General features: G+C 52.5%; 9 protein-coding genes across 9 annotated transcripts; 1 reads left to right on the top strand and 8 right to left on the bottom strand.

Moving 5' to 3' along the window:
- Positions 1-207: 207 nt before the first annotated feature.
- BO85DRAFT_452625 (MAM33 family protein) lies at positions 208-1,814 on the top strand. The gene is made up of 5 exons (XM_025660866.1): positions 208-473; positions 646-767; positions 828-886; positions 959-1,485; positions 1,541-1,814. The coding sequence occupies exons 1-5, from the start codon at positions 278-280 to the stop codon at positions 1,564-1,566; spliced, it is 930 nt and encodes a 309-aa protein (XP_025512186.1). The 5' UTR covers positions 208-277; the 3' UTR covers positions 1,567-1,814.
- On the bottom strand, positions 1,778-3,430 carry BO85DRAFT_462457 (penicillin-binding protein; the record flags this gene model as incomplete). The annotated part of the gene is made up of 3 exons (XM_025661851.1): positions 1,778-2,171; positions 2,232-3,229; positions 3,293-3,430. 3 exons carry the CDS (start codon positions 3,428-3,430, stop codon positions 1,778-1,780), a joined length of 1,530 nt encoding a protein of 509 aa, XP_025512185.1.
- Positions 3,329-5,539, bottom strand: BO85DRAFT_480643 (DNA primase subunit PRI1). The gene is made up of 3 exons (XM_025663021.1): positions 5,268-5,539; positions 5,009-5,206; positions 3,329-4,950 (listed from the first exon to the last, which is right to left on the bottom strand). Exons 1-3 carry the CDS (start codon positions 5,480-5,482, stop codon positions 3,819-3,821), a joined length of 1,545 nt encoding a protein of 514 aa, XP_025512184.1. The 5' UTR covers positions 5,483-5,539; the 3' UTR covers positions 3,329-3,818.
- A 3,777-nt stretch (positions 5,540-9,316) lies between these two features.
- Positions 9,317-11,377, bottom strand: BO85DRAFT_428187 (threonine synthase THR4). The gene is made up of 3 exons (XM_025658198.1): positions 11,261-11,377; positions 10,833-11,158; positions 9,317-10,764 (listed from the first exon to the last, which is right to left on the bottom strand). Exons 1-3 carry the CDS (start codon positions 11,312-11,314, stop codon positions 9,540-9,542), a joined length of 1,605 nt encoding a protein of 534 aa, XP_025512183.1. The 5' UTR covers positions 11,315-11,377; the 3' UTR covers positions 9,317-9,539.
- A 138-nt stretch (positions 11,378-11,515) lies between these two features.
- BO85DRAFT_452621 (NAD(P)-binding protein) lies at positions 11,516-12,479 on the bottom strand. The gene is made up of 2 exons (XM_025660865.1): positions 11,993-12,479; positions 11,516-11,933 (listed from the first exon to the last, which is right to left on the bottom strand). Exons 1-2 carry the CDS (start codon positions 12,440-12,442, stop codon positions 11,640-11,642), a joined length of 744 nt encoding a protein of 247 aa, XP_025512182.1. The 5' UTR covers positions 12,443-12,479; the 3' UTR covers positions 11,516-11,639.
- A 118-nt stretch (positions 12,480-12,597) lies between these two features.
- BO85DRAFT_452620 (uncharacterized protein) lies at positions 12,598-13,291 on the bottom strand. Its single transcript, XM_025660864.1, has one exon. It carries the CDS (start codon positions 12,842-12,844, stop codon positions 12,638-12,640), a length of 207 nt encoding a protein of 68 aa, XP_025512181.1. The 5' UTR covers positions 12,845-13,291; the 3' UTR covers positions 12,598-12,637.
- Positions 13,292-14,160: 869 nt separating this feature from the next.
- BO85DRAFT_480639 (tryptophan synthase) lies at positions 14,161-16,606 on the bottom strand. Its single transcript, XM_025663020.1, has 3 exons — positions 16,406-16,606; positions 16,039-16,342; positions 14,161-15,959 (listed from the first exon to the last, which is right to left on the bottom strand). Exons 1-3 carry the CDS (start codon positions 16,539-16,541, stop codon positions 14,333-14,335), a joined length of 2,067 nt encoding a protein of 688 aa, XP_025512180.1. The 5' UTR covers positions 16,542-16,606; the 3' UTR covers positions 14,161-14,332.
- Positions 16,607-16,787: 181 nt separating this feature from the next.
- BO85DRAFT_404558 (putative AP-1 adaptor complex subunit beta) lies at positions 16,788-19,971 on the bottom strand. The gene is made up of 7 exons (XM_025657276.1): positions 19,611-19,971; positions 19,535-19,555; positions 19,334-19,465; positions 18,637-19,274; positions 18,012-18,580; positions 17,596-17,957; positions 16,788-17,533 (listed from the first exon to the last, which is right to left on the bottom strand). The coding sequence occupies exons 1-7, from the start codon at positions 19,685-19,687 to the stop codon at positions 17,077-17,079; spliced, it is 2,256 nt and encodes a 751-aa protein (XP_025512179.1). The 5' UTR covers positions 19,688-19,971; the 3' UTR covers positions 16,788-17,076.
- Positions 19,972-20,259: 288 nt separating this feature from the next.
- On the bottom strand, positions 20,260-22,015 carry BO85DRAFT_452617 (putative transcriptional regulator). The gene is made up of 3 exons (XM_025660863.1): positions 21,484-22,015; positions 20,350-21,391; positions 20,260-20,285 (listed from the first exon to the last, which is right to left on the bottom strand). The coding sequence occupies exons 1-2, from the start codon at positions 21,739-21,741 to the stop codon at positions 20,561-20,563; spliced, it is 1,089 nt and encodes a 362-aa protein (XP_025512178.1). The 5' UTR covers positions 21,742-22,015; the 3' UTR covers positions 20,260-20,285; positions 20,350-20,560.
- Positions 22,016-22,091: the final 76 nt, after the last annotated feature.

Here is a 22,091-nt window from a genome sequence, read left to right as displayed (position 1 = left end):
ATGTCCATTAAAGCTTTGAGGGTAATTAGAACGCTTCTCATCACAGTATTATACAAACCATGACTACTAGTTGTAACTTCATGATGTCGAAATGCGATGGATGGCATGAGTCCCGCATTGCGACCGGTGATTGGTCTGGCAGTTCATTGCAGAGCTCCAGTCTTGGCGGGCGGTAACATCATCCATCATCAGCTTGTCTTCTTTTCCGATCCTTCATCATCCGTCCATTTCTTCCTCTTCTCCTGCCACTTTCCATTTTCATCCTCAATCCTTCAAGATGATGTCCCTCCGCACTCTCGCTCGCTCCGTGCCTCGCACCATCTCGCGCTCTGTCGCTGTCTCCCGCTCCGCCATCTCCCGGCCGGTGTCCGCGGTCCCCAAGAATGCCTTCCAGTCTTCTCTGAAGCAGATTACGAGACCTTCCTATGCTGCTTTCTCGACGTCCCGCGCTTTCAAGCAGTCCCCTGCCGAAGGTAAGAATATATGAGTTACTTGCTTGTGTAGGAAAATCTCCAGAGAACAGCGATTGAATGAATCTTTGTGCTTTACTTTTCTTCTGGCAGAATGGGACAGAACCCTGTTGTTAATTGTCAATTGCGGATCTACGGAAGAATCATGCTAACATGGGCCTTTGGATGATTGTAGGCGATGTTGAGCTCGTCGCCAAGCTTGAGGACGAACTGAAGCACGAGAAGGCTTCTGGCCTTGAGGACCTCGAGTCCTCCGTTCAGAACATCCAGTATGTTCTTCAGAACAACTCTTGGGAGGTACGCTCTTCGCTGTATATCCATTAAGCCGTCGATCAAAGCTAATATACTGGTGAACAGGTCAAGGACGTCCCTGGTGAGCAGGAGGTTGTCCTGACGAAGAAGTTCGGCAACGAAGAGTAAGAACCCATGTTACTGAGCTTTCCCCCCTCTTCTGTGACATTCCTTCTTACGGTTCGCTCAATCATTAGGATCCGCCTCACCTTCACCGTCGCCGACCTTCAGAACCTCAGTGAGCAGGAGGACTTCGATGATGCTGCTCTCGATGAGATGGACTTCGGTGGCCACCAGCCCGTCAACCAGGGCCGCTCTGGCAACGTCTCTCAGCACGCTGAGGACCGCGTCGCTCCTGCTGACCGCGAAGGCGATGAGTTGGACCGCGACCTTGAGCCTAGCTTCCCTGCCCGTGTCAACATCACCGTTGAGAAGCCCAGCAACGGCGCCCTCCTGATCCAGACTGTTGCTCAGGACGGCCTGTTCCAGATCGAAGAGGTCTCCTACTTCAACAAGTCCGACCTGGCCCACGCCCAGACTGCCGAGAAGGACTGGACCAGACAGAGCATGTACGCTGGTCCTCCCTTCGAGAACCTCGATGAGGACCTGCAGACCTTCCTCGAGCGCTACCTCGACGAGAGGGGCATCAACGCCGAGCTTGCCAACATGATCCCCGACTACATCCAGGTCAAGGAGCAGAAGGAGTACGTTCGCTGGCTCGAGAGTACGTGACATCCTATAGATCCCTATGTATGATACTTGGCTAACCCTATCCACAGACGTCAAGAACTTCGTCTCCGCTTAAGCGTGGATGATGTTCTCTAAAAATTAATACGGTTATGACAATCCGTCATGAAAATATCGAAATCATGTTTCAATAATTCTGCCACTGTTCTCTGCAGTGTGCTCATGTATATTAATAGTAGATGCTCAGTTGAACCTCGCAAGGTACCACTGTTGAAATGATTGATACTCCCCCTCTCTAAACCGAGACAGACATAAATCGCTCCAAACAATTAATCCAACCGCGTAAACCAAATCTTCTCCTTCATAGTCTTCTCCCACGCCACCCCAAGCGCGGACGGCTTCCCTTTCTCTCCGATGCGAAATTCCGCCGCATACACATCAGGAAAGAAAGCCCCCAAGTCCCCAACATGCTCCGAGATAGCGAGAAAATGCTCCCCATTTACATGCTTAAAGTTCAGATACTCCGGCCAGGTCGTACGATCCCGGTCAGCGCGCAATATATTTTTCGACTGATCAAGATAAATCTCAACAGTCTGATAGCCCGGGTGCACATACGTACCCACATATTCCCCTAGCTCCAACGAATGCGGTATCACATGCGCGGGAGCCTTATGAATAGCATCAAAGGCTTTCTTCCTCTCTTCTTCTATGTGTGCCATATTCCTAGAAAGAAAACCGTTAGCATTGCAAACATCATGAGTGGGGTTCTGCTTCAAAACATACTTCGCATTCCAATCAAAACGCCTCTCAACCGGTACACCAAGCTTCTCATCCACCAACCGAAACGCCAACGCCTTCTGCGCGTAATTCGACGTCCCAGCTGTGTTCGCCAACATGACAACCGCATATTTCAAACTCGGGAACATGATTACCTCCGCCCCAAACGCATTCATGCCTCCCGTGTGCTCGAAGAACTGCACGCCTTGGTACACGCCCGTGTACCAGCCCAGAGCGTATGCGCGCGGGCCCGTGAACGGCTCCTCCGATGGTAGTAGGGTCCGCGGTTCGAAGATCGCTTTGTATACGGCTGGCGATAGGGGCTCGGTTTGGTAGAGTAGTGCGCGCGCCCATTTGGCGTAGTCCAGGACGTTGCTGATGATGCTCCCGGCGCCTGAGATTTCGTCTAGTGGCATCCAGGGGACTTCGTGGTAGTTGTTGTTGTCATTGTCGCTGTCGCTAGGGGTATGGTAGTATCCCCGGGCCAGGTGGTGAGGGGATGCTTTGGCGTCGTCGAGGTTAAAGTAGGTAGAATTCATGCCGAGGGAATGCCAGATAGTGCGGGCTAGGGTGTTGCCTAGCCATTCTCCGCCGGTGAGGGTCTCGATAACGTGAGAGACGACGACGTACATGAGGTTGCAGTATTGGAGCTTTGTGCGCGGAGGGGCGGTTAATGGGAGATGGCGCAGCTGGCGCACTATTGTTCGTACGGCTTCATCGCGGGTGAGACGGTTGCCGTAGGCTTGATCGTGACGGGGGAGGCCTGAGCGATGGGATAAGGCATCCTCGATGGTGGTGTGTTCGGTTGCGTGCTCGTCGTGTAGCACGAAGTCGTCGCGGATGAGCTGGCTGATGGGCGTGTCCCAGTGTACTTGGGGGTAGGTGTCGTTGTCTTCAACGATGGTGGCCATCAGGGCTGCGGTGAAGGCTTTGGTGGTGCTTCCGGCGTAGAAGAGTGTCGAGGGAGTTACGGGCTCAGCGGGGAAGGCTGCGATGCCATAGCCCTGTGTTTATCGGTTAATAATTTATTCTTGTATATTGTCTTGATCGTTGGGGATGTATGAGACACCTGCCTTGGCCCAGGTGTTGTCTCCATCGACTACTGCGATTGAAATGCCTGGGACGTGCCAGTAGTCCAATGTTTCCTGGACGAGGGTCTTGAACCGCTCATCTAGTGGGTTTGTAGTGGTGTTGTCTGTTGCCATGTTTGCCTGGCATGATGATTGAAGCTTATGATCGAGCCAGGGCCTCTCATTTAAGTAGTAGAGAGCATCGTCGGCGCGGGGTTGAGGCTGAAATGAGGTTTCCCGTCGGAGCTCCGCATTCCAATTGAAGAAGCTTAGGGTGACAGTCAGGACTATGAGCCGAGGAACAGTTCTGAGGATATGGCAGAAAAAAAACTGATTATTTACGTAGAATGATGAATAAGGTTGCAGTGACCTAGAAAAATAAAAGTAAACTCCAGCGTGTCCAGCCTTTGCAATGCACGATGACGCCAATCCCGTTCCCCATAAATGAATGTATCATATCCGACATGCTAATCCGATTCAACGATTAAAGCCAAACACGCAACATAGAACTGGCAGGGAATGTCTAGAACTCCATGCTTTCGGTCTTGACCTCAGTTGCATCGTCGGCCCTTTCCCGTTTGCCCGTCCGCTCTTCTTTCAGAAGCCCGGCAATGAATGAGCGGAAGTAGTCGACGTACGGCTTCAGACTCGTCTTTTCATAGTCTTGCAGTCGGCGACTTCCCCTAGCATCAGATTCGGGTACACTGCCTTCGCCCTCTGCCACTTCCGGACCTGCATTATTGCTCGGATGCTCCGCATCCCATGCATCAATCTCCGCAAGTAGCTCCGTAACTGTAGGCACCGAGAGAGGGTCAAACTGTTCCGCCTTTCGGGCGTCTATCGGAACACACACGCGACCAGTGCCGGGGTGAATGACAAATGGACTCTTGAGCAAGTGAATCATCTTTTTGCTGACCTCGGAATCCAGGCGCGGATATGTGTACTCGAGAACAATGTCTTGCTTGGCGTCTCGCAGTGTAGTAGGGTTGAGAGTGCTGCTCTTGCCTGTCTTGGCCAAGGCGTCGATATCCGCCCATTTATTGGCACTGCTGCGATCCGGTGATGACTCCCATCGTTTCCGTAAGGATTCATTCAATCCCTTATCGGGCAACAACGAAAGAATACGTTGCGTCTGCTCGGAGCTGGAGAAGGTTTCCTGGTCCACCAGCGTAGTTTGAGCGAAGTATGGTTTTAGTATCTCCAGACTGCGAGACATGTGGGGATGCAGAGGCCGCTTGAGGTTGACCCGCTTTCCGCTCGAATTTCCTCCTCGGATGACATCTAGGTAGCCCGCGATGGCTCTTCTCCTATCATCTGGAAGGCTGCGCGCACGGGGGTCGCAAACCCAGGCGTGGGCACCACGACGTCCAGAATAGACCCATAATATGTGCTCGAAACCAAAATCTTCGCGTAGCGCTGTGTCGACGACTTTCATTGCCATAGTGACAAAGGCCCAGCACTTGCTACAAATGTTTGCCTTTTCACAACAGGATCTGATGTCATCGTAATCGGTAAGATCGATATCGAATACCAATTCTTTGGCGATCGGCTTCATCTGGCCACCTCGGAGCGTCTTCCTGTCGCGAGGGTTCGTGTTGTAGACAGGCCCAATTTCAAACCGAGAGGGGTTCATCTTCAGGATATCTTTACGGAACCTATGATATGGAAACGTTAGGATCTTGAAAAAAGACAATAGAGGACTCTTGAACTTACAGATCCGCAGTTGCATATGACTGGTACCGCAGGTAGGCATCGTTTTGGAGGGTAAGGGCGAATTCACGGTTTCCGAAGTCTGGGGATGGGACAATGCCATGGTTCAACCATTGGAAAAGATAGCGAAAAGGAAAGAGGCGTTGATAGAACGCAAGCATTGTATCGGTATCAACCTGGGGCCCCGGAGCAGCAGCAGGTCTGTTTAATCTCAGTTAGATAAATGCTCTATCTCACGAGATATGGCAGCATGTATACTTACTCCGGAGCAGATGAAGCACCATTTTGCGTCTCTGGTGCACTAGAGGCTGGGTATTCATCATCGTCATCATCGTTGAATAGGTCTTCAAGTTTCACTCCTGCGGCTGCATTGTCCTCCTGGTTTGCCGATGCTGTCTCCGTAGGAGGAGCGTCAGGCATAAGTTCATCATCCTTGCGATCAGCAGATGAGTCCTGCGAAGATACTGAGTGAGGCATTCCCAATGTTGACGTAGTGCTAAGCTGTGGTGAGTTGCATGAGCGCTTCAATCCACATCCATTATCGTCAACTCATTAAACCCACGCGTCGCGACGCGTTGCCCAACGCGATCGGCGTGTTCCCCGGCAGCCCTAAGCCCTACCTCATCTTCTGCTTTGGGGCGGAAGAAGCTACATATCACGTGAGTGGTTACATCCGCAAACGGCGATTACTCAGCAAGGTACCGAAGTATGGCCTCAACGACGACAACCACTTCTTTGCCTGCTACAACCTCATCATCTTTGGGTCCACCCCTGCGTGATCAGGAACACCCTGGCAGAGTTTTGGCCGTTTGCGGTATCTGCTGACGCTGTTCCATTGGATTTCTCTCGTAATCAAAGGTGGATGACGTGTATACTGCCCTGACCCATGAGGATGAACTTCGGGCCCTATGGAACCTGAAGGCTCTCATCAACACACTGAATCTATCTATATCCTCTAGTTGGCCTTCTTAGCCTGATCCGGCTGCACCATATTGTTGACTCATTGATGTTTTAGCTGATTCAGCCTGACTCGAGCCAATCCAGTTGGATCCTTGTGTGGTAACAACTGGTCTCCCCCAAAGTGAGCGAAAGGGTATCCCCCATGCTTGCCAGTTACTCTCGGTCGATACCCACAGCAGCCTCAACATGCTGTGGAGGCATCCCCAGCTGCTCGATTTGATTCTTATTTTCCTTGTTTTCTTTTACTCTGAAGTCCCAGGGTTTCCCCCACCGCCCTGAATTTTATTCATGAAATGCAACGTTGCAGAAGTACCCATTGAGTATCTACCATCCGGGGTAGCCCATCGAAGCCCGCGGATGTTTTGGGAGTCTATGGGACCCTACAGCTTGAGGGACAGCTGAGTACTCAATATTGCTAAGGACGTATGCCGTCAATGCCATGGTAGTTGTCTGCGATAATGGAGCATAGTCAGCCGCTCGTTAACCCTTCATCCTATAGGTGGTGTTCACCAGCTTTACGTAGAGCTTTCGGTGCGAGGAAGTTCCTGTGATACACAAAAATAATTTTCTATTGGAGTGATGACGCCACCACTATGTTCTTTCATCTATTGGATTCTCTCCAAGTTTGCATCGTGAAGACCCTGATGTGAGCATTGTGGGCCTTGATGTTCATGATACGACGGAATGCGACACTCCCAACAACTTCTCCAGGCAGGACTCTCCCTCTCCCATTACATCGGTTCCTTCACTATCCATGGTTTGCCTAACTTTAACTTACAACGCAGCTTGCTAGCTCCTGGCGTTGAGCAGCAAATCTAGCTTTTTTCTCCTGGACCGAGCGTCTATTGCGCCATGATCTGTTTCTCATTGGATCCTACTGTGGTATTATCGCCATCATGCACGAGCTATGGTCACGGAAACGGTTGGAAGATTCAACAATGAAAGATTTAAAGGGCAGGCCTCCCTGCTTCCTTGACATGCTTCCGTTTCCTTTTCGTATTACATCTGGGAGTCACTCGCTGTTTCAATTTCCACTCGTTTCGCCTAAAAAGTTGTGTTGTGGTGTTCGCTTTCATTAACCGGTCTGAGTATCGATAATCGAAATGGTCAAGGGAGGTGTCGCATTACTGGCCTTTGCTGGCCCAGCTCTGGCAGGAGTCATTGCTCGCGGTGGAGAGGTATGCTGGAAATCATTCTGACACTGGTTGTCTTGCACATGCTGACATGAACTTCGATAGCCTGATGTCAAAACCGTCGTCGGCCCCAACTTCCCTGGTAAGAAATGCCCGAATCCCTTACTGCTTATGATCGTCTCTAATTCTTGTACAGTGGGTACTGGCACGGCCCCGCCTCCCCCTCCTCCTATCCAGTTTCCTACTGGTACTGCGCCTCAGCCCAAGCCTACCACCAGCCATGGGACTGCTCCTATTAAGCCTACCACCAGTCATGGTACGGCTCCTATCAAGCCTACCACCAGTCATGGTACGGCCCCTATCAAGCCGACTACTAGTCATGGAACGGCCCCTATCAAGCCGACCACCAGTCATGGAACGGCCCCTATCAAGCCGACCACCAGTCATGGTACCGCTCCTATCCAGCCCACCACCAGTCATGGAACGGCTCCTATCAAGCCGGTCACTACTGAAACTACTGTCGGCCCCATTCCCACTAACGGCACAACGGTGATCCCACCTGCAACCGTTACTACCCATACGCCTGTACCAATCCAGAATAGCACCGTTATTCCCACTCAGTCCACTCAGCCGCCATTCCAGAACACCACGGTTCCTGTTGTTCCTATTGTTCCTGGCGAGACCAGTGTCCCCGTTGTTCCCGGCGAGAGCACTGTTCCTGCTGTTCCTGGTGAGACCAGTGTGCCTGCTGTTCCTGGTGAGACCAGTGTCCCCGTTGTTCCTGGCGAGAGCACTGTTCCTGCTGTTCCTGGTGTTTCGACAAGTGCTGTTCCTGGCGAGACCAGCGTCCCTGGAGTTTCTACCAGTGGCGTTCCCGGCGAGACTAGTGTCCCTGGAGCCTCCACGAGCGTTGTCCCTGGTGAGACCACTGTTCCCGGTGCTTCCAGCGTTGTACCTGGTGCTTCCGGCGAGACGTCCGTGCCTGGAGAGACTGCTGTGCCTGGAGAGACTGCTGTGCCTGGCGAGACTGCTGTGCCTGGCGAGACTGCTGTGCCCGGCGAGACTGCTGTGCCCGGCACCTCGGCTGCTCCTGGAGAATCTACTGCCACTGGTGTCTCGCCCGTCACCCCTGAAGAAACCGCTGCCACTGGTGTCTCGCCCGTCTCTCCTGAAGAGACCGCCACCGGCGTTTCTCCCGTCAGCCCCGAGGAGACCACTGCCACTGGTGTCTCCCCAGTTAGCCCCGAAGAGACTACCGGCGCGACCGGCGTCTCCCCCGTCACTCCTGAAGAGACCGCTGCCACCGGCGTTTCTCCCGTTACACCCGGCGAGACCACCGGCGCAACTGGCGTCTCCCCCGTCACTCCCGGAGAAACCACCGGTGTCTCTCCCGTTACCCCCGGCGAGACCACCGGCGCGACGGGTGTCTCCCCAGCCTTCACTGGCGCCGCCTCCTCCAACATGCAGCCCGCGGCTGGCTTCCTGGCGGCCGTCATGGGTGTCATGGCTCTCCTCTAAATTGGCTCAGTCCGGTATGTGTGATCTAACGATCAAGCTACACTTGATCGCGATGTCACGCATTAACTAAGATAACCCCATATTATCTCCGGTGTTACGGTACGGTACGGTCCCATTTAGAAAAATTTGGCTTTTACTGTTTGTCTATTATTTTCTTGATCTCGTTCCGTGATTTCCTCCTTTGGGCTCCTTGCTTGTCAAGTTCCTAACGCATACCAGCCATCCTTACGTTGGTCTGGAATGTTTCCAAGGGCTTTTGGTGAGGAGTCATGTATTTGGCTTTTGTGTCAGATAATGATGCTCTAATACATAATAATGCATAATTTGTACTTGTGGACAGAAGATCGAGATATATTTAGATAGACGTCGTCGTTCGTATTGCTCAGTGGGTCATGTGGTTGATGTCGTATCGGTCCCGGCAGGTTACGTTGCTCGGAATAGTAACAGTATGTAGCATGAGTCGTCGGTTGAGTAGTCAATGACACTTAGATGGATGGTCATGTGTCGTGATTTTCTCCTCACGTCCCTACGTACCCTTCTTCGCTTTTGGAATTAAGCCAATGGACAGGTCGAAAGTAATTCGCAACGTAGAACCTCTCATTCACTAGGAGGGGGCGAGCGGTTGACATTTTGTACTGCCGTGATACTATCAGTTTTACTATCTGTTTCTACCTTTATTTCTGCTATGTCTGGAGGATCTAGTATAACCATCTCATGATTGAAAATCTATCTTAATTGTATGGTATGATATAATATGATCTATGGGAAGAGAAGCCAAAGATGCACAGGATGTAAGATATAAGTAAAGGGAGGAAGAAACATGAAGATCGTGAGATATCATCGACGTAGCTTGGCTTTTTTGGTCAAACAGACATTGCAGAAGGAGAAAAATATCGTGATATGCAAGTTATATGATTAAGTGCCTACCGCTTACCCTCCAACTCCTGCTCGACCTCAGCCTTGACAATCTCGCGCACCTGCTCCCAGCCAGCACCGGGGCCGACGGCAGTGACGCGGCTTTCGCGGTCCTCAAGGCCAATGAACTCCTGGGGCAGGACCTCAGTGAAGTCGTAGCCGTCTTGGCCGCGGAGGGCCAGGTCGACGGCGCTAGCGAACTTGGCCGGGTGGGCCGTGGACAAGGAGATGTGGCTAACGCCAGAGTTACGCTCGATGGAGCGCAGGGATGCGGCGACACCAATGGCGGAGTGAGGGTCCAGGATGTAACCGCCCGTCTTGGAGCTCTTGGCGCTGCCAGGGCCCAGGTTGGACGGGAAGCAGGACTGGTAGGTGGAGCGGATCTGAGCGATGGTCTCGTCGTTGCTGACGCGCTCGCTCTCGAACTCGGCCTGGGCGGCCTGGAAAAGGGCAGGGGGCACGCTGAAGCCACCCTCGGTCTTGAGCTGGTTGAGCCAGTTGCTGACGTTGTCGCAAGCCTGCTTGCGACGCTCGTCGGCCGTGCTGGCCTCGCTGGTCTGGTAGGCCAGGAACCAGAGGAGACGCTCGAAGTTGCTGCTGACCAGGATGTCCATGGCAGGGCTGTGGGTCTCCTTGACGCCGGCACCCTTGCTGTCGCTCTTGCTGTAGGTACCGCCGGTGCGGAAGAAACGGTCCAGAATATCGTTCTCGTTGGTGGCAATGACGAGCTTCTCCGCGGGGAGACCCATGCGCTTGGCGAACCAACCGGCCAGGATGTCGCCGAAGTTGCCGGAGGGGACGACGAATCTCATCTTGTTGTTGTAGCCGGGGGTCTTGGTTAGGGCGAGGTAGGAGTAGAAGTAGTAGGTGATCTGGGCGAGGATACGGGCGAAGTTGATGCTGTTGATGGCGGCGAGGTTGTGGGTGGAGTTCATGTCGGGATCGGCGAACAGGGCCTTGACGAAGTCCTGGCAGTCATCGAAGGTACCCTCGACGGTGAGGTTGTGAACGTTGGCATCGAGGATGGTGGTCATTTGGGCCTGCTGGATGGGCGAAACCTTGCCCTTGGGGAACAGGATGAAGACGGAGACATCCTTCTTGCCACGGAGGCCGTAGATGGCAGCAGAGCCAGTGTCACCACTTGTCGCACCGACAACAGTCAGGTGGTGTCTGTCCTTGCCCTCCTTGCCCTGGTTCTTGCGCACCAGGAAGTACTCGAAGAGGTTTCCAAGACTGATAGAGATCGAAGTCAGCACCAGGTGTCCTTTCTCACATGCATGCGCAGTTTCCAGTAAACCTACTTTTGCAGGGCGACATCCTTGAAGGCAAAGGTCGGGCCGTGGAAGAGTTCGAGGAGGTAGAGGTTGCGCTTGGCGTCGAGTTCAACGATGGGGGTGCGTTCAGGGTGACGGAAGGTAGCATAGGAGCGCTTGATGATATCCTTCAGATCTTCACTGGGGATCTCGGACTCGGAGATGTAGAGGGACATGATACGGAAGGCCAGTTCCTCGAAGCTGAGATCGCGCCATTCCGACTCCCAGCCGGCGGGGAGGGTAGGGATCTCCTCGGGGATGAAGAGACCACCATCGGAGGCGAGACCCTTCAGGACGACCTCCTCGAAGGAAAGCTATTGTTGGAGATAGCCAGTTAGCAATTGACTCCGCTGGGAAGAGGATAGGATTTAAGGGCGACAAGATATAATCAGGGCGTGGGATATCAGATCACTTACGCCGTAGGAGCCACCCCGGGTGCTCAGAAATCTTTGAGAGAGAGTAGGCGACATTGTGAATAAAAATTAAGAAGGCAATGGTAAGTAAAGGACCAAAGGAGAGAAGGAGAAAGAGTGATAAAGATGTCTGAGTCAAAGAGGCAATTCGGAAAGATCCCCCGCGGCGAAGGCCGAGGGGAAAAATCCACTTTGGGTTTAGCGCCTCCGACTGCGGCGCCCCTCGCAACCACGTGCCCGCCACCTGCCTGTTTCGGTCAACGAAAATGGTATCATTTTAGTCTCTATCTCTATCTCTATCTATTTCTGTGCAACATCGCTGTCCTCTTCTCCAACTAAACTCCAACAACTCCATACATCGTAAATCATCACCATCATCATATCACTGCTCATTCACCAGCACATAACGGTACCGCGCCTTGCCCGCGTGCATATCCACAATGGCCTGATTGGCGTCCTTCATCGGGATCTCTTCAATCCAGGCCTTGACTCCCTTCTCAGCAACAAGCTGGAACATCTCACGGATCTCGTTGGGGCTGCCGATAAAGGAGCTGGTGGCCTTCAGGCGACGCTGCAGCTTGCCGACAGGGGCCAGGAGAACACCGTCATCAGGAAGTCCGACCTGGACCAGGGCACCGCCCGTCGCAAGCAGGCCCAGGTACTCGGTCATGGGCATCTATATCCCCATTAGTACCCGAAACCCACAAATTCAAGCGTATAATGGGGTAAACATACCTTGGTCGAGGAAACAGTGCAGACAATCAGATCCAGAGACCGGGCATACTTGGTAGCCCAGTCCGGCTCATCATCCGTAGCAACATAGAGATCGGCACCCATAGCCAGCGCATCATTGGCCTTGCCAGTCTTGCGGGAGATAGCAACCACCTTATCAGCACCCATGGCCTTGGCCAAAAGCACACCGAAGTGGCCCAATCCACCAACACCAATGATACCCACGCGCTTGCCGGGACCACAGTTGTGGTGCTTCAAGGGACTGAATAGGGTGACACCACCACACAGCATAGGGGCGGCCTGCGCCGAAGGGATGCTGTCGGGGATCTTAATAACAAAGTGAGACGGGGTGCGGTTGTACAGAGCATATCCACCGTAAGACTTGCCGCCATTCAGGTGAACATTGTTGTAGGTACCGACGATCTTGTGGGCGCAGTACTGCTCATCACCCATCGCACATTCGGGGCAGTCTCCCAGACGACCAAGGCAGGAGTCGCTCTGCGCGCCGACACCCACGCGGTCACCGACCTTGATGCCGCCGACAGCCTTGGACCCAACACGCACGGCAATGCCGACGATTTCGTGGCCCACGCAGCAGGGGTACAAGGTAGGTCTCTGCTGAGGTTAGCATCTAAATTCTCCAACTTTCTACAAAATCAAACATGGTGATGGATGACTTACCCAGCCGCTGCGAAGAGTGTGCAAATCGGAACCGCAGATACCGCAGTGAGTGATCTTAATGTCAACATCGGTTTCCTCCCACGGCTTGGGCTCAAACTCCTGCCAGACCATCTTTCCGTCGGCGGAGTCCTTGTCGAGACCCATCCATCCTTCAAACTTGTAATCTTGAGCCATTGTGAATGATTGAATGGGCAGAGGTATGTCTAGGTTTTGGAGTATGACAGGTGCAACTAAGTGAAGGGATAGGAGACAACCCCAAATCTTTATAATTTATACGCCAGGAACCGCTACAGAGGGGCAACTGCTATTCCATGGATCATTCATCGGTTGGATCGGCAGATGGCCCACTTTTGGCCAGAGACAGAATAGCCAAGAAGGGAGAAGAAGAGGCGGAAAGGGCACGGGTTATTGCGGATATCCCATCGATGGCCTATTAACCCACTGAGAAGAAGTACTTGTGGTCTAGATGGAGTCTTTCCGATAGACATCTGGCGGAGTCTTACCTCGACCCGTCTGCTTGTTTTGCAGCATTATTAATGCTTCTTAACCCAATTTTACAACATGTAGACTTTGCAGCTCTACTTTATTATACGGGAACAACATTCCAAATATTACTCTGAGCAATTCTAGACTGAATTGAGTTTATAATTGAAACTAAAGAATCTGTGTTAGTTTTCTCCAATTTCTCCAAATCTTCCTTCTCCAAAGCCGGACAATGAGACTAATAAAGTGGACGGACAAAGCCCCCCCACTGAGTAATGAAAAATCAAAAGAAACCAAAGTGGAAAAACCTCCCTAACAGCCTTAAGGTCCTTAATTGATTAATTCTATTATCTCCAATACATATGTCTTAAATTCTCATAATACCCAGTAACATAAATGACATGTGTGGTGTGATCTAACTCATACGGCCCGATTTGAAGAAACGACGTGGGAAAGAAACCTTGCAGGAATCGGATCTTATCGGGAAACTCACTCTCTAATCAAAGCAATCAGCCCCGTTCCGAACAAGGGTCCGATTCGGTAGGTATCTTTTATCTTTTGCCAGATCCAGATTATAGATAGCGATAACTTTCCTACTTTATTGTGCTGTCTGTCTGTCTGTCTGTCTGTCTGTCTGCCTCGCTACATACATTATTTCCGGACTGGTATTTTTATTCCAGTCTTATTATTGATCAGAAAATATCAGGACAATTCGCTACACTGAGATGAATTATCGTGAGGGTAGGTACATTTCGGTAATATTCTCGGAATTATTCGGTGACACGGTACTATAGTTGACCGCTACTAAATACTGTCTATAATTATCGGTCATATTGGGGTGGTATGGCGTTATCTATACTACTACTTTTTAAGTAGCCCATGTGTTGCATTGAGCGTTGCATAGTATCCTGGACGTACTAATACAGGGGGTGAGCTGCAGCTTCTGCTGTGCATATTTCTGTTTATTATTTACACTAGTTAACTAATATTGGAGGTTCATGTCAATTGAAAAACATTCAATTATATCAATGGACATTTTCAAAAAGCTGCATTTATACTCGGGTCCGCAGAAAATCCAAGTGAAGAAGTAATAGATTGATAGAATTAAACACATCCCGAAAATTAAGAGAAAAAAAATTAAGAAAAAGAAAAAAAGGCTGAAGTATTATACTACCCTCCCTAAGCCATCCCCTCCACCCCCATAACCGTATCAACATCTTTATCCCCCCTCCCACTTACACACAACACAACATGACCACCCACTCCAACTTCTCTCGCCACATCCACCACCTTGGCAATCGCATGCGCCGTCTCCAACGCCGGCAAAATCCCTTCCAACCGACACAACAACCTCAGCCCCTCCAGCGCCTCGTCATCCGTCGCCGAGATGAACCTCGCTCTGCCCACCTCCTTCCAATGCGCCAGTTCCGGTCCAACCCCAGGATAATCCAGCCCCGCGGACACGGAATGCGTACCGGAGATCTGCCCATGTTCGTTCTGAAGTACGTATGTCCGCACTCCATGGAACACGCCTACCGAGCCAGACCCAGAGGATAAGGTAGCACAGTGGTGTTCCGGGTCGGTGGTACCATCGCCGCCGGCTTCCACGCCGATCAACTGGACACTGGGGTCTTCAGAGAAAGGGTAGAACATGCCGACGGCGTTAGAGCCGCCGCCTACACAGGCGACCACTGCATCAGGGAGACGATTGATTTGCTGCGCCAGCTGGGTTTTAGTTTCCTGGCCGATGATGGATTGGAAGGTGCGGACGATTGTGGGGAAGGGGTGTGGACCGATGGCTGAGCCGATGATGTAGTGGGTGGTGTTAAGGCGCGTAATCCACGCGCGAAAGGCTTCGTTGACGGCGTCGCGGAGTGTGCGGGACCCGGATTCTACGGGGATGACGGTGGCGCCGAGGAGGCGCATCCGGAAGACGTTGAGGGCCTGGCGGCGGACGTCTTCGGAGCCCATGTATACGGTGCATTTCATGCCGAATTTGGCGCATACGGTGGCGGTTGCTACGCCGTGTTGGCCGGCTCCTGTTTCGGCGATGATCTCGGTCTTGCCGAGTCGGCGGGCGAGGAGGATCTGGCCGAGGGCGTTGTTGATTTTGTGTGAGCCGGTGTGGTTGAGGTCTTCGCGCTTTAGCCAGATGGTGGCGCCTCCGGCGTGGGAGGTGAGGCGTGGGGCTTGGTGTAGGGATGAGGGCCGTCCGATGTAGGGGTAGTAGGAACGGTATTCAGCCCAGAAGGTTGGATCGTCGATGGCGGTGTTGAAGCCGGCTTCTAGTTCGTTGAGACATGTCGTTAGGGCTTCTGGTACGTATTGGCCGCCGAAGGTGCCGAAGCGGCCGGGCTTGGACGCTTCAGTTGACTGCTCTGAGACAGGGAGGTTTGATGATGACGAGGATGAGTGAGGGTTCTCCGGGACAGAGTGAGGTTCAGTTGGCTTGACGGTCCGACATGTAATCTGAGAGCAGTAGTCTTGGATGATAGCTGCACCCTGGGCTGCAGGGGCGTTTGCCAGCTGGGTGATTATCTCACTGCCAATGACGGCGCCGTCTGCGACAGAGGTGACGCCGAGGAACTGTTCACGGTTGCTGACGCCGAAGCCAACGGCCACCGGTACTCCGCCGGAAAGATGCTTCACGCGCTTCATTAGTTCCGGGAGATCGTAACTCAGAGTGCCAGTGACGCCAGTGACACCCATTCTGGACACAAGATATATAAAGGAATCGGCAATCCCGCAGAGAGTTTTCATGCGGTCCTCTGTGGTCGACGGGGCTATCAATGGGACGTAGGAAAGACTGCTCAAAGGATACGTGTCAGTGGATGGTCAAGCAATGTCCTGTTGCCTCAACAATTGGTATTAGAAAGGTAACTAACCCAGCATCTCTACACTGGTTCCGGAATCGAACAGCTTCCTCGGGCGGTAGATCGACAATGATGAAGCCATCCACCCCCGCTGTCCTGCTCGCAGCGAGGAGCTCGGATTCCCCATAACGCATAATCGGGTTATAGTAACCCATGAAGAGAACGGGGACGTGCAGACCTCTTTGACGGGCATCCTTAACCATTTGCAACATAGAGGATATGGTGACACCGTTATCGAGCGCCTTAAGGTTTGACATCTGAATGGTAGGGCCGTCGGCAATAGGATCCGTGAAAGGGAGACCGAGTTCAATGACATCTACCACATCATTAGCACACCAGCGGACGTTGTCACTTATACAAGCTAGGAAGTATTGCATACCTGCTCCTCCAGCCTGCATTGCAAGCATAATGTCTGGAGTCTCTGCTGCCGTAGGGAAGCCAGCCGTGACATAAGTCACAAGGGCTGGCCGGCCCTCCTGCGCACACCGGGCGAAAGTTTTCCTGAGTTGATCCATTGCACTGTAATAGAAGGAGTTCAATGAATTTTAGTCGGAGAAAAGCGATGAGAGCCATGAGAATGGCTTGACTATTTATAGTGGTTTACAAACTGCCGGAAGTCTGGGCAGGATGAGCAGCCGTGACTCACCCGGACAAGGGAGGGTTTTGGTTCCGACCAACTAGCATTGCTGGCCCCCCGCTAGAATGGTTAAATGCAAAGTCAGCAAGTCCCCTGAAGTTGGGAAAAGTTTCCTGAATGCGTTGACCGGGAAAGAAGTGTGCAATTAAGTAAGGGATACGTAGAATAGATCAATGCTCGTCAAGTCCAATGAGATGGATATACAGGTGGGCGGAAACACCCAGAATGGCAAACAGGAGAAAAGCAGAGAGACAAGAGTAGTATCAAGATAGACCCCAAGCTAGAGTAACGAAAAATAGATCTATATTCGGCATGCATCAACAGAATTATGTGTGCTTTTGGCTCAACCTTCCCGCACCTGCGATTCAGCTATACGAAATCGTGCGCCAACATACAGACATGGCTCATTGCGCTCAGAATAACGACAGAATATCCTCGTTTGTCTTCTTTGGTTGGCTTCCTCCAGGAGGTGGTGAAGCCATGCCACCTCCAGACAGGTCCAGCCCCTCAAAGCCATTCATCAAGTCTGCACCAGCACCGCCACTGGGAGCACCGCTCCCGCTGGCTGGGGCGGCGGCGGTGGCGGCGCCATCGCCAAACACTCCGAGCAGGTCGTCCAGGTTGTTGCTTCCAGAAGGTGCCCCTGCGGCCGGAGACTCCACCCGCACGGGCGTTCCAGCAAGGCCTTCGAGACCTGACATCCCAGCGCCCGGTTCTTTCTGAGCAGATGCCGGCGCGGTGCCATCGAAGTCGATATCCAACAAGTTCTCGACGTTGCTCTGGGCTTGCGGAGGCGGAGCACTGCCAGTAACAGCTGCTGCTGCCGCCGCTGCCGCCAACGGATTCTCCCGAGCGTTTTGGATTTGTTCCCTAGGATTTTCATTAGCTTGGATTCCGAGTAACCAGCTTTGCAAAGCGAGTGTAAAACATACTCGATGGCAGCTCTTTGTACGGCATCTGCACCGAATCTGCCCTGTCCAACGAATTGCTCCGGAGGCTTGTGGTAGACAGATGCGAGGGTGGAGAGTTCGCTCAGTAGCTGATCGAGGAGATTCGGGGGAAGAGAGTGGATTGTGGTGACGATCGGCGGTTTGTCAGACAGTACGATGTTCTTCGTAGCATTGGGGTCGCTCGTGTTGGACAGCAAACGCCAATACACGTAAGCCCTATCGCGGACATCGGGGTTGTCATTCTCAGCCGTGGCCGCCTGCAGCACTTTCTGGACAAGCCCCTGAGCCTTCTCGGGCCGCTTGAGGAAGAGCTTGACGACAGCGGTCAAGATCTGCAGCTGGGTCTGCACAAAGGATCAGCAATTGGTCGAGAGACTTGGCGAGGAAAATAAACGAACCTGAGAGAACTCCTCATTGAAGCCTTCCACGAAACCAGCAAGAATGTCACCCGCGTTGCTGATCTTCTCCGCATACTGACCAACAATCCAGATGAGCGCAGCGCGCGCATTAGGTTCATCCAGTTCATCGATGCACTTGCAGAGAGTGGGAATGATTCCTTCGTAGCCGGGATATTTGCGGAAGATGTCCTTGATGACCACGATCGCCTCTTGCACCACATAATTGACCTTGGTGTTAATGAGGTCCAGCAGGGTGTTGACACACTTTTCGCTGGCGCTCTCGATCTTGATGGCGACCTGACCGATAGCTTTGACGGCACGACGCACAAAGTCCATGTCCACCTCCAGCGCGTACTCCTTCAGCTCTGCCAGGAGCTGGTCGACGTTGCGGTCGTTGGCTATGCGGACCATAATCTCCAGCTTCTGGAACTTAACATAAGGTGGATCATTGTACTTGCAGAAGAAGACCCGCAGTTCCTTGTTCAGGATATCAGGCTGCTTCTGCAACAACAGATCAATGTTCCGTAAAGCAACATACTGGACTTCGGGCGCCGACGACACCAGCGTTACTGAACCATAATACATCAGCAAGTCAGTCGGTCAGCAGAATCTATGGTTATCTTACCAAGTGGGGGAGCCATCTTCTTCAGGTAATTCTTCGCCAGCTCATAGTTGACGTTCCTCATATGGAGGAATACCACTTTAACGGCCGCCAGGACAACACTAGGATTGGCATGTTGGAATTGGGGAGCAACCCTTTCGCAAATGTGTTCAGATTCAGTCACTTCATTGGTTCTGTACTCGGCCAGAGTAGTCAAAATCGTGACTCGACCCCATTCCGTGCACTCGTTCAAGGCCATGAGAAGTTTGCGCAGAGTGTTGGAGGTCACCTTGAGGGCTTGCGTTTCAGGGGCAGCATGGTAGATTTCGGACAGTGCGGTGACGGAGTTGGCGACAACCATGGGGTTAGGATCACCAATCATCTCTTGCAGCATCTCCAGGAAGCCGTTTTCCAGGCACATAGCGGGGTTCAGGTCGAAGAGCTTCGCTACACAGATCGCGGCGGTCTTCCGGACATATGGCGACTCATCGCGAAGCGTCTTGCGGAGGGGCTCCTCCATATAATCCACCATCTTGTCCACGCGGATACATCCCATTGTTCGGATCGCGAGAGCCCTGATGAGGGGGTTCGGGTCTTCGGAGTCTTGTACGAAGGTGTTGACGGCGAGAATGCAAAGGTCCGGGTGAGATTTGGCGTAGTTCCTGGTACGTAGGGAGTGTTTAGTCAAGATCACTTGGACAACCAAAGAGCGAACACGTACATGAGATAGAGGTATACTAGTTTCTTCTGCTCGAGATCGCTGGTCGCAATGTTCTTGAGGACATCCGGAAACAGAGCGGAAACGTCCTTGCCCAACGTCATGGCCATGATGGTCTTCTGAATGGACTCCTTCCTATGCGCGCATCAGAGAATGTGTCACGGGCTATCGGCGGTTCCCATAGGCAGATTCATGTCGACGTACCGTTCATATGCATATTGAGATCTGTCGAGAGGTCAGCAAGATGTCGGTCACCGATCGGGCACGGGGCACACCATACACAAGACCAGCTCGCAATTCGAAGGTCTCTCCTTTTCTGGGGACCGCAAAGGCCCCCCTAATCTTACTCATAGCCATGCTGAGCGAAACCGGGCTTCAGCGACGACGGGGTCGCGCCTCCGCAAAACCAGATGGGATCGGAAGTGGAAATGCAGGAGACTGCGGGGAATTAATGCGAGGCGGCGAGAGCTTCAGGGAGAACCGGACACGGCAGCGATCCGGCAGAGGATGGTTGGACGAGTGAAAGGAAATAAGACAAGGTTAAAGGAAGAGAAGACAGAAAGTATAGAAAAAGACCCTAAGGAGGGAAGAGGGGGGTTGATGGGGGGGAGCAAGAGGGCCGGGCAGGAAGTGGAAGGAGGACAGATACAATTAGGGAGTCGAGCGAGCGAGTGTCTGGACCCAACACTAACTTAACCTGAGCCGCTCTCTTTCTTCCCCGGTCTGGCTTCCCCGTCACCACCACCACCACCACCGCCGCCGCCTTCCGTCTTTCTTTCTTTCCTTCTCCTTTCAAACAGCATTACTTGCCACCAGAGCTATGGTATGTAACTTGAAATTACCCCCTCAACTGCTACCACTCACATGTCTATCCTAGGCCAATCTACCCAATCTCCGACGCCTGTTTGTCGAGGCTAGAACAGAGGCGGAAGAGAACGAGTACTCCAGAACAGCGGTAAGCTCTCGCTAGCTAGCTATCGCTTTATGGTGATCCCAATTCTGACCGACATGCTATGCAGTTCTATAACCTCGTCCTCTTCATCTCTTCCGTCGCCGTTTTCAGCCTGGTGGCTCAACGTATGGGCGGAACAAAGACAGGGAAATAAGGCGTGATGTGCCAACATGGACTATTCAATTATCTCGAGTGTCATTACGACCCACAGCCTGCGCCAGGCAGATACTGCGACAGCTAAATCATGCAGCAACCCGCACATTGATCGTCCCACCATCTCAGTCCGTTTCCTCTCCCTCGCTCTCTAAAAAGGCCAGACTCTTCCGCCCGCGATTCAGCCGCCGCTTCGGTCGACTATCATCACTGTTCTCGCTGCCGCTTTCTTTACCCCATCGCTTGGCTCCTTCTTGGACCATCTCCAGATCAGCTTTGAGTTCACGCTCCTCGCGGATACGATTAGCCTTCTCAACTGAGTAGCGCCCCTCCATGCCTGCGTCCTTCAGCATTCCCTTGAGGTGATTGATCTTCGCTTTGGACGTATCGTAGGGAGCCAGCTCCCGTGCCCACATCTTGCGGATCCCGCACTTCAAAAGCCAGCCTTGCAACCGCTTGATTTCCGCTTGGTTTGGGTCTATATCCGCATCCTTTCCCTTTGCCGTTGTCTGTTTCCTGCCCTTGCGCGGGGGTGCCTCGGCACTTTTCTGTCGCTTGCGGTTCGGCTTCGGTTTAGGCTCCTCGTCTAGGACAACTGAAAGTTCGCTCTCAGAGTCGTCTTTTGGCGTTTCTTCGGCTTTCTCTGGCTTTGCCCCTTCTTCCTCGTCCGAATCTTGAACGTAGTCTTCAGAAGTTTTCGGTGATTGCTGCTTCTTTAATGTTGCTTTGGTCTGTTTCTTCGGGACCTTTTCTACCTTGTCTTCATCCTCGTCTGGTGATCCGTTGGCTGCATCTCCGCCATCGGATTCCGAAGCGCTTTTCTTGTGACGCTTGCGCGATGTCGATGGCTTCTCTGGTCTCGCTCGTTTGGTAGGCTTTGCGTCTTCGGAGGCAGATGAAGCGGCCTCTTCCTCGTCATCCGGCACAGGCTCCTGGGTAGCTTTGTCTTCCTCCTCCTGTATACAACAGCAAGTCAGTAGATGATCTTCACAAACGTTATACACTCTTAGCCATCGCACGCTATGACAAATAGAACCCGCAAACTCACCACCTGATCCTTGATAATCTGCTCACTCCTTGTCTTCCAATCCCCCTGAGTCTTGTAAAAGCCCTCCTCCAACTGGAGCTCCTTCTCCGCAGCTAGCCGCACCCGCTTCACCGTCAATTCCTCCATCTTGCCCGACTTGTACACCTGCGTAACCGCATCACGCAGTGCCTTCTCCAAGACATCATCGGCGGGTCGACCAGACGCAGATCCAGCTTCCGACTCGGGCTCCGAACTTGAAAGGGCGTATCGTGGCGCCATTGCGCTTGTATAACTGTATGGGGGTAGATGGCACTGCGTTGCGATAACCTCAACTGTCGCGTGGTACCTAGCAGGAGGGGACACGGCGCTAGTTAGCTAGCTAGCTAGTTCGATAAAGTTACCGATCGCGTTCTGGCAGCAACTTCTGATAATCTCGTCAGGCACAGAAGCTTATTTTAGCAGGAGTAGTAATCAAGCCAGAAACGCGTGTTGACGCGAAATATAACAAGCTAATTAGTTGATCAACCAGAGTGTACGGATCCACGAAGCTTGGACGTCCCCATCATATTCCATTTGCTCCAGTCAAGGCACAGGCGGAGCAGCGGAGATGACTCGGCTGACAAAGCAGG

Source organism: Aspergillus piperis (genome assembly GCF_003184755.1).
Source record: "Aspergillus piperis CBS 112811 unplaced genomic scaffold BO85scaffold_20, whole genome shotgun sequence".
Taxonomy (NCBI): domain Eukaryota; kingdom Fungi; phylum Ascomycota; class Eurotiomycetes; order Eurotiales; family Aspergillaceae; genus Aspergillus; species Aspergillus piperis.
This window is presented reverse-complemented; position numbering and strand designations above follow the sequence as displayed.

Excerpts from the sequence above, each read along its gene's own strand:
- BO85DRAFT_452617 (XM_025660863.1), bottom strand. The coding sequence starts at position 21,741 with ATGGCGCCACGATACGCCCTTTCAAGTTCGGAGCCCGAGTCGGAAGCT. Across the intron at positions 21,392-21,483 it reads AGATTATCAAGGATCAGGTG|GAGGAGGAAGACAAAGCTAC; the intron begins GTGAGTTTGCGG and ends TGTTGTATACAG.
- BO85DRAFT_428187 (XM_025658198.1), bottom strand. The coding sequence starts at position 11,314 with ATGTCGCCTACTCTCTCTCAAAGATTTCTGAGCACCCGGGGTGGCTCC. Across the intron at positions 11,159-11,260 it reads CCCGGGGTGGCTCCTACGGC|CTTTCCTTCGAGGAGGTCGT; the intron begins GTAAGTGATCTG and ends CTCCAACAATAG. Across the intron at positions 10,765-10,832 it reads AAGGATGTCGCCCTGCAAAA|TCTTGGAAACCTCTTCGAGT; the intron begins GTAGGTTTACTG and ends GATCTCTATCAG.
- BO85DRAFT_480643 (XM_025663021.1), bottom strand. The coding sequence starts at position 5,482 with ATGCCTCACTCAGTATCTTCGCAGGACTCATCTGCTGATCGCAAGGAT. Across the intron at positions 5,207-5,267 it reads GGTGCTTCATCTGCTCCGGA|ACCTGCTGCTGCTCCGGGGC; the intron begins GTAAGTATACAT and ends GAGATTAAACAG. Across the intron at positions 4,951-5,008 it reads TCATATGCAACTGCGGATCT|GTTCCGTAAAGATATCCTGA; the intron begins GTAAGTTCAAGA and ends TCCATATCATAG.
- BO85DRAFT_480639 (XM_025663020.1), bottom strand. The coding sequence starts at position 16,541 with ATGGATCAACTCAGGAAAACTTTCGCCCGGTGTGCGCAGGAGGGCCGG. Across the intron at positions 16,343-16,405 it reads AATGCAGGCTGGAGGAGCAG|ATGTCATTGAACTCGGTCTC; the intron begins GTATGCAATACT and ends ATGATGTGGTAG. Across the intron at positions 15,960-16,038 it reads AACCAGTGTAGAGATGCTGG|TCTTTCCTACGTCCCATTGA; the intron begins GTTAGTTACCTT and ends TCCTTTGAGCAG.
- BO85DRAFT_452625 (XM_025660866.1), top strand. The coding sequence starts at position 278 with ATGATGTCCCTCCGCACTCTCGCTCGCTCCGTGCCTCGCACCATCTCG. Across the intron at positions 474-645 it reads CAAGCAGTCCCCTGCCGAAG|GCGATGTTGAGCTCGTCGCC; the intron begins GTAAGAATATAT and ends GGATGATTGTAG. Across the intron at positions 887-958 it reads AAGAAGTTCGGCAACGAAGA|GATCCGCCTCACCTTCACCG; the intron begins GTAAGAACCCAT and ends CTCAATCATTAG.
- BO85DRAFT_404558 (XM_025657276.1), bottom strand. The coding sequence starts at position 19,687 with ATGGCTATGAGTAAGATTAGGGGGGCCTTTGCGGTCCCCAGAAAAGGA. Across the intron at positions 18,581-18,636 it reads GAAGATGGCTCCCCCACTTG|TAACGCTGGTGTCGTCGGCG; the intron begins GTAAGATAACCA and ends ATTATGGTTCAG. Across the intron at positions 17,534-17,595 it reads GTACAAAGAGCTGCCATCGA|GGAACAAATCCAAAACGCTC; the intron begins GTATGTTTTACA and ends TGAAAATCCTAG.
- BO85DRAFT_452621 (XM_025660865.1), bottom strand. The coding sequence starts at position 12,442 with ATGGGTGATGAGCAGTACTGCGCCCACAAGATCGTCGGTACCTACAAC. Across the intron at positions 11,934-11,992 it reads GCACTGTTTCCTCGACCAAG|ATGCCCATGACCGAGTACCT; the intron begins GTATGTTTACCC and ends ATGGGGATATAG.
- BO85DRAFT_452620 (XM_025660864.1), bottom strand. The coding sequence starts at position 12,844 with ATGGCTCAAGATTACAAGTTTGAAGGATGGATGGGTCTCGACAAGGAC.